Source organism: Protobothrops mucrosquamatus, unplaced genomic scaffold (genome assembly GCF_001527695.2).
Source record: "Protobothrops mucrosquamatus isolate PMUCROS unplaced genomic scaffold, P.Mucros_1.0 scaffold2849, whole genome shotgun sequence".
In the NCBI taxonomy this organism is placed as follows: Eukaryota; Metazoa; Chordata; class Lepidosauria; order Squamata; family Viperidae; genus Protobothrops; species Protobothrops mucrosquamatus.
This window is the reverse complement of record NW_015388879.1, coordinates 110,816-122,089: the sequence shown is the minus strand read 5'-3', so window position 1 is coordinate 122,089 and position 11,274 is coordinate 110,816. Positions and strand designations below refer to the sequence as shown.

Genomic DNA, 11,274 nt, shown 5'->3' with positions numbered 1-11,274 from the left:
TTCCTATGTAATTCAAGTAATACCAATTACTAAAAGTTACTAATATTTAAAATTTAAAATTAAACTTCTCAAATCACCTTGGCTGTCTGACAATACCAAAGCAAAATGTATATGTTATCAGTAGGGGTTTTTTTTAAATTTTATTTCAATAGTGCATGTTGCAAAGAGAAGCAAATATTTTCCTAAATTTGGTATATATATATACATAAATAATCCTCCCCCCCGCCATTTACTGAGGAAGCCAGAATTTTCTGGATCCAGGATTCCAGACACATATATTTTCCAAGCAGCTATAGGATTTGGCAGATTGAATTCATCATCATTGTGCAGTCCTGCATAGCTACATTCGCAGGAACCAATGTTTCAGACCAGGCAAACAAGAGTATTTAATTCCAACCAGTATTTTATTTCATAACACATGAAGTAAATACAAATTGCAAACATGCAATTTTGCCCCATCCCTTCAACACCATTTTATATCTTTAAATTAGAGAAGCTCATTATTCTGAGGAGGCACAATATACAAAAGAATGAGTTCAACACAAGTGAGTTATAAAGATGACATCTGGAAGCAAGCAGAGAAATAAGCAGCTGGTGGTAGCACGATAAAATAGTCCAAAAATCTATTAAATCTCCATTATGCCCTATAAATATCAGATGCCTATTATCACAAGGATAGGATATAAAGGTTGAAAGAAACCTAAATTCTATTCAACATTTATAATCTATCCCAACGGTTCCAAATAAATATAGAAAAATGCAAAATGGGGAAAAAGCATATGGACCACATGCCCCTTATTTGGCAGTTGAATTCCTCTTCCCTTATAGTACAAAAAAAAACCTCCAACGCGGTAATTTAAGGCAAGCAAAAGACCTTAATGGGAGAAAATATATCGTTTCCATTTCTCCCCCCCCCAACTTTACTTTTAAAAAACATAAATTATATACATTTTTTCTCCATGTTGGTGCGATTGTTCCTTTCTATTTGCGCCAAGATGCTTTTACTTTGCTGCAGCTGAAGGTCAACAGTTCACTGGATACTCTGCAGAGGAAGGACCATTTCTTCAATTGAACTAATCCTTAGCATTAGTTCTAATAGCTTTCAAACTTTTCTTGTTATCCTGTTAACTACAGTATAATCAGTGAAACAATTGTCTTGCTAATTCACAATGTTGCTGGTTTGACACCTCAAAGAAAACTGCACTTTTTAAAAGCTGTTGGTTTTTCCAAGCTTCCCCCATTTCCATTTGATTTATTTATCTGTTCTCATTAATAGTTCCACCATTTCATTAATTTGTTATTTGAAGTAGAAAACCTTCACACTCAGCAATTAAGTAGCCATATTAACATACAGGCCATTTAGAGGCTGGAGTGAAAGTCTTCCTCCTTTGATGTTTTAGGATGTATGTGTGTGTTTGTTTGGTGTGTGTGTGTGTGTGTGTGTGTAATATTATCCCAAAGCAATTCACTGCAGGATGAAGGTCTCTTCATTGAAGGTTATTAGTCATCATACTGGCCATTGTGGATTGGTAGATAGATGTTTTCAATTTCCTGAGTGAGTTGACAGTGATGCCCAAAGACATTGACCCAGTTTTTATACCTACAGAAGGATTAAAACCTGGCTCTGCTCTGTCCAAGTCTCTCCAAGATATATTTTTAATATATCTCTTTAAGATGATCCACCCAGAGAAAGAAAAATGGCCATTGTTTGCCTGATACAGAAAGGTGGAAGGGCACAAGAGGAATTGTCCAATGGGAAGACATGATAACCTGTAGTCCAGATTGAATATTTTACAATTTGTTGACAAAGTATCTGAGTCTGGACAGCATTTTCTTAAACCACTTAACAGTCAAACCAGCAGTAGCACAAGATAGCAGCAGCTTAAATAATAATGTAGCATATGCCTTACTACAGTATTTTAATTCTTTCTGACTAGCAGAGAAAAGCCAATTTTAAATTACGTCAATATATTGTTATCAGGCGCACTATTAGGTACAAATTTAAATACAATTAAAAGCCAACCCAGCTATATATCACAGCAGGTTTAAAATCTGCAAAAAAAAAAAAAAGAATACAGTTACTCCTTAATTTAGGACCTTTTGTTTAGCAACCATCTGAAGTTACCACTGTACTTTAAAAAATGATTTATGACCGGTCCTCATATTATAACCATTACTTTCCCCAGTTATGTGACTGTAACTTGGGTGCTTGAGAACCGGCATTTATTTATCACAGTTGCAGGATCCCAGGGTCATGGGATCCGCACTTGCCACCTTCCCAGTCAGCTGCTAATAAGCAAAGTCAATGGGGGAAGTTGGATACATTTAACAATTGCTGCAAAAAAGATCATAAAACTGGGAAATTGTATGGCCGCATCACTTACCAACAGAGGTTCCAGTCCCAATTATGGTCATAAATCAAGGACTATCTGTATTGTACAGTGTTGTTCATTCTCAGAATCCATATTCTTGGTGTTGGAGCACAAAAACATTTCATTTAAGAATAATTCTAATCTTTGGCAAATTTTACAAAGCAATCATTTTAGCAACTATTGTTTTAAAAATCCCATGTCTTCTTAAACATGAACAAATGATTGATCTTTCATGAACTAGTCAGACATTCCCTATACTAAACTTATGTGTACATGTGCTCAGTTCATATTATATACATGTATATCCAACTTTTTATATTCGTGGTAATTTGCCTAGCAGCACGTACAATTATGCAGCAGATTGGCTCAGATGAATACTCTGCCATCTTGAAACCTAGAATAATTCCTGAATTATACATAGTTAGTCCTCTAGCAATTCACTTTATCCCATGGGAATTGTCCACAATTTCATTTTCGTTTTCAGTTTTCCCTTTAGGCATTTTCTGTGAATTAAATCTTTAAAACGGTCTGCTTCAGATGGGTGAGAAAGTATAGCTCTCCAGATGTTCTGTAACTCCCACCAACACTAGACAGCATTAGCAATGGTGAGAAATCATTGTACTTCCTGAACATCTACACGTTATCTGTTCACAGTGTAGGTTTTATAACTTTCTTATCATATTATAGAAGTATTCTAATCTACCTTCTTCAGCAGCATACATCATTGTAACTGATCCCTTTTGGAATTAAATAGCATTAAATAGCAATCAGAATAGAATACAGGAAAGAAAATCAGCCCTTTTGTCATGTTACTCATTTCTGAGTTGGCTTTTACCCTACAATCAATAGCAGTGAGTTACTTAAATTGGAAAGGACATCATACATTTTGAAGAATATGTTGAATAGTCCCATGCAGACATCAATATGTGATATAAGGCAAAATTTCTCAGGAAAGTCCCAGCATTTGTACTTTTATTTCCTATTCTCCTGGGTGTAAGATGCTTAGAAATGTGTTCACTTGAATACAATTCTCATCTTACTACTGAATCTTCTAGCCCTGTCAGTCCAAAACCCATTCAAAAAATCTTGCTACTACTAGATACTACTGTAGTAAATCTTGCTACAACTGCAGAACGGTTTCAGGGTTCTCACTCAAGGACTATAGCTGAAGTCAGTTTTACAGTAACAAAATAATCACAATAAAAAGGGAAATAAAGACGTTAAGGCTTTGACCACCTTAACTTGGCATCCACTTGATGTGCTGGGATCACAACTGGTAGAATTTCCCAGTCACGGTGATGGCTGGAAATTCTAGGAATTGCAGTCCCAGGACCTCTGGAGGGCACCACACTGGCATTGTGAGGAGCAACTGTATAGAGCACTTGTGGGCAATCTCAAATCCTCTCTTTGGCTGGAGAAGAATTATGAAGAGCTGGTCAATTCACCAGTTCACTCCTCTGTGGTTGTCAGTTCCATTTTTTTGCCAGCGGTCTTCAGTTTGCCATTTCTTCCCCGGAACTGCCCACTTCTCTGCCTTCTATGTTATCTAAAACATCCTTGTGGCACGTCTAAATATTAGTTGCTGTAGTCACGACTTTCCAGAAGAATGTTCAGAATATGCTTTAGTTGGGTAAGTCGTGCCTTCAGGGAAGTTTCAGAAAAAATAGTCAATTTGTGGGTCAACTCAAGGGGCAAGACAGATATAAGCCACCAACACCAAACTGGTCCATCTGGCAATGCCTAGTGAGAAGATAACAGAAAATACATCAACTCATTTTGCATAATAAATCAATCAAGATTGGTTCTACTAGAACTACTTGAGTGGAAAAATCTTGACCACATCAACATTCCTTGTTGAACAGTGTGACAGGAAAATTTATTCATCAGCTGAAGACTTAATTCTTGTCACTATCTACAGAGCATGTGACCAAATCTTTTCAAGTTAATAGAAATCATTTTTTTTTAAACTCCTACAAGGAAGACTAAGGAGTAGAAGCAGAACAATGCCCCAAATGTTACACTGATAGATGTTATGTGACAGCATATATTTAATGATACAATGTAAATTAAGTGGCAAAGCAATCACCCACTGGTGCATTGATATGAGCTGCATTCATCAACCATGCTGAATCAAGTTAGTTAAAAACTGAGTGTCTGAATTCACAACATGGTAAGCTTGGTTTGTTTGTTTTTTTAACAAACTGTTTGAGCAAATCTAGTCTGTTTGCCTGTTTTGTGGCTTAATCCATTTTGTGAACCCAGAAAATGGATTCTGCCTTTGATCTTTCATTTCCAATCATAGAAATAGGTCACCTATGGAAGCGTCTCATTTTCCCCTCATCATCATGTGACAGATCACTATGAACTTAAAATCAGGATCTCACTTAAGGCCACTGAAGCTGTTAGGATGAGCTGGCTATTGGATCCAATTGGTGATATATGCAATTGAAGGGGCTATTTTTGCCTGCACATATTGTATCTGCAAGATGATCATCTATTAAGTTGTTTTCTCTGGCATCTTCTCTTAAAGCTTGATTACAGGATTCTGAATCTTACTGTGATTCTTTTACTGGATTTTTTTTTAAGCTGATCAAAATCTCACACATTTGAGGTACTCTTGATGACACCATAGATGCAAAATTAGTATGGGGCTGTTTGATAGCTTCTTTTCTTGATGCGTTTCAGTTCATGACACAGGACATGAACAGACTTGCTGGAGTGGTTTGGTGTAATGGTTAAGATGCTGGACTAGAAACCAGAATGCCACACATTCCTGTCCTCCCTTAAGCATGGTAGCTGGTAACTCTGGGACAGTCATTCTCTCTCATCCCAAACATTCCACAAGATTGTTACAGGGAAAACAGGAGGGAACATTATTCTACTATGAGCTGCACAAAATAAAGATATATCCACCACTTGTCCTTAAATCCATGCTCAACTTGTTTTGTAGCTTATAGTCAGGAATTATTAGTTCATTATAAATGTCTGCCAGGAGGAGAAGGCAGCAGTGATTAGACTACTTGTATCCTTTGGCGATTACCAATTAGAAGTTAATCTCTAATGTGACTGAGAAAATGAGCAGCCCTAAAAGAACAGATTAATCCTGACTTATTAGCCTACCAGTTAAGCAACAGAGACTTCTTTAGCTAGACATGTGATACTATTGGTTCTTCTTGATCTCCCAGGTAAACCATTCAGGAAACACAAATAAACAAATTTTAAGGTTTATAAGGCTACATTAACAGATTCTTGCATGTCTGAAAGTACAAACTTCTTGCCAACACTTTTAACACTTTTAACACTTTTAACTGCTTAACCATTGGAAAGAGTCCTTTCTAAGTTTCTTTCTCTCAACAGTTAAGTCACTGGGGGCTCCTGCCTCTCTTGTCTAATTGTTTCCTAGCAAGCATCTCTTTGTCTCTTTCCTCAAGGTCATATACATTATACCTAGGAACCTTCAATGCTGTTGATCAATTTTAGAATGCCTAGGAGAGCTGGGAATAAAAGGCACTGCTTGACATGGGTTTCCATCTCTCAGATTGACTTCAAATGGTGTCCCTTGCAAATACTTGAGTTGCTCCTAGAAATAGAGTTATTGCATGGTGTCTGTCAGTGCTCTGTTCTTTCTCTTTTCTGTGTCTACATAAAATTATCATGAAGTATGGAGTTGAGTCCTCTCAGTGTTTTGGTGAGACCCAAATCTATTTCTTTAAGGCTGAAGACACTGACAGACAAATAATGTTTGAAGGTACTCAGTGTAAAAGGTCACAGTTTCTGAAAAACAGTGAAAAACAGTTCCATTCAGAAGTGGTCCCAATGGAATCATATTCTAAGTGAGAATATGCAGTATGCAGTGGGAATACTGCTGAATCCAAACTCTTTCTCTGTTTTCCTAGAATGAAGCCATGGTCAAAAGTACCTTTTATACATCAACTCCATCATTTCCTAGAAGAAAATGACTATGGAACTATGGTACACATTGTAATATCCTCCAAGTTTGATTACTATAATATTTATTATATTAGATGAGCTGCCTTTGTGTGTAGTCTGGAAAAAAATTACATAATTCAAAATATAGGCTGGTCTTTCACAGAATTCAAGAGGCCATATTGCACTTATCCTAACACTTTTCAATGGCTTTCATTCTGAGTGGTGATTTTCAATAGCCTAAATCCAGGTTATTTGAAAGTATACTTTTTTCTATATTTAGATTCCTCATGGTAAAAGTCATTAGAGGAAATGTGACTATTGTTGCCATAAACTACAAGTGCCCAGAGTGCAATTATTTGTTAAAACCCTAATTGGCTTGCAAGTTTTTTTAAAAAAAGATCCTAAGCAAGCCTCTTAAAATAGCCTTTAACTGTTTAGTCTAATTACATTTTTGTTTTGTTTTTAATAATTCTGATTTAATTCAGATTTTGATTTTATGTCTTATTTTAAAGACTGAGACTTTGGAAAACAATAATACAACCTTAGTTAAGGAATAATGAATGGAAATAATCACGTGTTGGGGATACCATAGATGCCTTAGAAGGAACATTTTTAGGAGGTGAAACTGAAAGTAATTAGAAATGAAAAGTAGATAAGGCTTGATTCAGTTTTTTGCAGACAGGAAATTAAATACTTGAGGAAAACATATTTCCAGGCAGAAATAGATATGTGACTTGCCATTACTTTCCTCTAGGATGTTTTTCAGCTTCTCAGTCCAGTTACAGCCGTGGAATTTTAGAGTCGCATAGTTTGAAGGAGAGGTCATCTCACCTAGAACCATTTCTCCTTGTAAAGCATGTCTCATAGATGATCATCTAGCCCAGGGGTAGGCAACCTCGGCTCTTTTATGACTCATGGACTTCAACTCCCAGAATTCCTGAGTCAGCATAGTCCAGCATAGGAATTCTGGGAGTTGAAGTCCATGAGTCATAAAAGAGCCGAGATTCTAGCCTCTCTAAAGACTTCTAATAGAGAAGCACTCAAACTTTCATATGGCAGTCAGGAAGTCCCTCCTAACACATAGCCCAGGGGTAGGCAACCTTGGCTCTTTTATGACTCGTGGACTTCAACTCCCAGAATTCATGAGCCAGCTGGCTCAGGAATTCTGGGAGTTGAAGTCCACGAGTTATAAAAGAGCCAAGGTTGCCTACCCCTGACTTAGCCTGATACCTAGCCTACAACTGTCTTGTAGTTTAATGTTGTTCTGGTCCTGTCCCCTGTAGTGAATATGTCTACCCCCCAAGGACAAGCCAGGAGCAACACTGCTTATCTTTTTTCAAGGGCAGCTAAGTGCTGCTGCCATCTTCATCAAAGGACCCTTCTCAGACAATGCAAGGTTACTTGGGTGATGACTGAAGTAAAAAAAAAACTTGCTTCTTCTTTCTTCATGGCACTTCTGTGTAAGGTACTGGATAAAACATGGCTGATATTAATTTTGTTATTCTTTTTAGACCAAACTCAAGACTATTATCCAGTTGTTCAGGCATTTTGCTTCATATTATAAGTTGCCTTAATTTAACATTATGGCTCTGTAGATGTTGCCAGCTTTATGCTATCCATTCTGTGTGCGTCACTTCTTTTTATGGGTTATTAATATAATATTCTTAAGCGCATGCCATTCTAAGAATTTTATAGCAATGGCAATTCTTTAAATTATTCATGCAACTAATAAATGATATGGTGTAATATTAATACAACCTACTAATATCTTAAATTAATGTTGCTAATCATGCAGTGTTTCTCAACCTTGACAATTTTAAGGCATGTGGACTTCAACTCCCAGAATTCCACAGCCAGCATTGCTGGCTGTGGAATTCTGGGAGTTGAAGTCCACATGCCTTAAAATTGTCAAGGTTGAGAAACACTGTGCTAATGTAATAGTAACTTAATACTGAAATATTTAAAATAGTCACCATGGCGAAATTGTACAAAGTAGCACGTCCTTTCTAGTCTTTAAAACAGAGCCCAAAACTTCCTTATTTTAAAAAGCCCCAAAGAAGCAATATTTCTTTTAGAGCTGTTAAGTCTCACTTATTACTTGAGGAGAAAGGTTTGCAGGTTCCAGCAACCCAAGGTCATAATTCCTTTAATTAATTTATTTAGACAGAAAAGTGAGATGAATGGGTTAATTAATTCTAAGCTAAATTTACTTCGCAGCTGAACTTTGTTTATTACTACACTCCTGGAGAATTATGATGTTCAAGTACAAAGTTATCTTAAGGCTATCTAACTGCTTGTAGAAAGAAAAACATACATGGATAGTTATGATAATGCAGTATGTCTAACGTTATTTACTTGGGAAGGCAGCATTTCTAAGACTATATCATGAATGGTTTGAGCCTTATGGTAATCTAATACTATGGACTGCATTTAAAGGGCATTATCTAGTCAAATAGGTAAAAATACATTTTAAAAAAATTGTATGAATGTACAAAATGCAACATTTTAAACTGCTAACTTATTTTGTTAGGTTCTTTGGCTGATCTTGAAAAAAATGTGTGATAATAGACCTGCATAGTATTTGGATGGGATACTACTGGAAATCCCAGGGCAATAGCAAGTCTAAGAAATCAACAACACATCCTAGAAAGTAATAGAAAATAACTTTCATTCCTGCCAGGAAAACTTCATGGATTCCATGGGTCCATATAATCATCGGACATTGAGTTTGATTTCAGGGAATTGTTGTTTTAATTCATTCAACTTATACTGTACAGAAGGCAGGTGGCAGAAGGCATTTACATACATGAACCTAAATCTGAAATTCAAGGCAATTTAATTCCTAGAAAATAATTTTAAAAATGGCTTCTATGATATCTATTAAGAAATGCAGCATTAAGATTCTAGAGAGGACAAATGAAGACAAGATACGAATGGCTGCATAGCATTTATTTATCTGTTGTGATGTGCTTCTTTTTTTTAAACTTAGAGTATGAACACAAGATTTTTTTTAAAAAAAACCCTACGTGTGCCATGGAACACCACCAAATATGACATGGCTCATGTATCTAAGAAATAGTATTTCTATCTCACTAAGCAGGGGGTTGGACTAGAAGACCTCCAAAGTCACTTCCAACTCTGTTATTCTATTCTATTCTATTCTATTCTATTCTATTCTATTCTATTCTATTCTATTCTATTCTATTCTATTATATTATATTATATTCTACTCTACTCTACTCTACACTGCACTACACTACACTACACTACACTACATTATATTCATCAACAACTTGATGGCACATAATCAATAAATGGTCAACATGGCTTAACTCTGTGGGCACCTAGTTTATCTAATTTACTGCAATAGGCTATCAGAATAGAATCCATGCCAACACAGGATAATTAACACATTGTTGCAACCCTCCAAAGACTGGGAATCCTCTATATTCTCCTCCAAATTAGAATGAAATCTGAGTATCTTTATTGTTATAATATTTGACAGTTATATATCCCTTTTGTCTGATCTCATTCCCCTGCAGATTATTTTATATTCCTGGGGAGAACAAGTCTCAATACCTGTATGTCTTCCTCTTTTTCAGGAAGTGGTCCATGATGCATCACAAGCTGTCTAAATGTTCTGCCCCCATGTTCATAAAATCTCTGGGTTAGCTCATAGGTACAATCATGCAAATTCTGGAGCTCCGTCTGTTCTTCTCCTTCCATCTAGATCACAAAGTCAGAAGTTGAAAACAAGCAAAATGAAGCATATTTAAAGTAAAAAAGAAAGAATTTGAACAACAGTTGAGATCAAAAGAGACTGTGGGGGAGAAAACCTAACAACCAAGTAGAACTCAAATGTGGTTGCCATGTAGCAGGGATATGTAAAATATTGTATGCTTGAAAAAAAACCTGGTTTTGAGTGGTCTGTGCCAAAAGTGAAACATGCACTTGGATGTTTTGCTCCATACACAGAATGAAATGTGCTATTCTATGCAGAATTGGTTTGGGTGGGAAATAAGAGAAGGAAATGTTCTTCAGGAAACTCTCTCAGCCTAGTGGGAAAGGAAGGTCCTTGGACAATGGGGACAGGCCAGATGCTTCTTCCCTACTACTGAAGTCATTGCAAAAAAGAACAGGTGCGAGTCCAGCTTATTGGCAATAGTGACAGCTGAGCAGAAGGATGGGATAGAAAGCAAATATTGGGGCAAGCAGGCTAGTGCACAGGCCATTAAGAGGAGCAGGAGGAGGAGATAGGAAGATGCATTTCAGTTGCCAAGGCTTCTTTAAAGAAAAGAGACTCTTCTTAAGGCAGACATGGACTCGTTTGGTAGTTGCCAGAAGAACGGTCTTTCTTACTAAAAGAAGCAAGGTGAATAGAAGCTATGCATGAGTACATTATCAAAGAAAGTTCCAGCTTGGCAAGTGACTATTTTAACCAATGAATCAAAGAATTAATGCTGTATTTGGGTGGGGTGCAGAGATTGTCCTAACTTTGTCACAATGCTCTAAGAACAGAGACATTTTAAAAAGTGCTTTTTCTTCTAACAGTGAGGGATCATTTGAAAGTGCAGACCGATAAATCAATATGATAGGTTTTTCTACTTGTTTTATACATCTACTGCACCAAACTATCAATGAAAAAAACAGCAGAGGGCCAAATTGAATAATCTATCTCCAATCGTTACCATCGGTCCTATAAGATCCAACAAGAGTAGGCATGGTTCAAGTAATTATTTTGTAGCTCAGCTATGTTAAATTTGTTCATTTTAGTATCTGTTTACTTATTACCACCTTGAATGCCATCTTTTGGTGGAAAGGTGAAATACAAACTCAATAAATCATTAACACCTGTAAATTATAGGTAGTCCTCGACTTACAACAGTTTAGAAACCATTTGAAGTTACAACGGCATGGAAAAAAGGGACTTCAGACCATTTTTCACACTTATAACCTTTGCAGCATCTCCATG

The 11,274-nt window shown here is 36.5% G+C and overlaps 1 protein-coding gene across 1 annotated transcript in view; it reads right to left on the bottom strand.

Annotated features, from left to right (window-relative positions):
* Nucleotides 1–390: 390 nt before the first annotated feature.
* The window catches only part of LOC107296515 (LON peptidase N-terminal domain and RING finger protein 1), a 28,630-nt gene continuing 17,746 nt past the window's right edge, over nucleotides 391–11,274 (bottom strand). The window contains exons 11-12 of the mRNA XM_029286088.1: nucleotides 9,882–10,028; nucleotides 391–4,112 (exon numbers count right to left, since the gene is read on the bottom strand). Of these exons, the coding sequence (XP_029141921.1) occupies nucleotides 3,948–4,112; nucleotides 9,882–10,028 (312 nt within the window). The 3' untranslated portion in view covers nucleotides 391–3,947. The remainder of the gene's footprint in view (nucleotides 4,113–9,881; nucleotides 10,029–11,274) is intronic.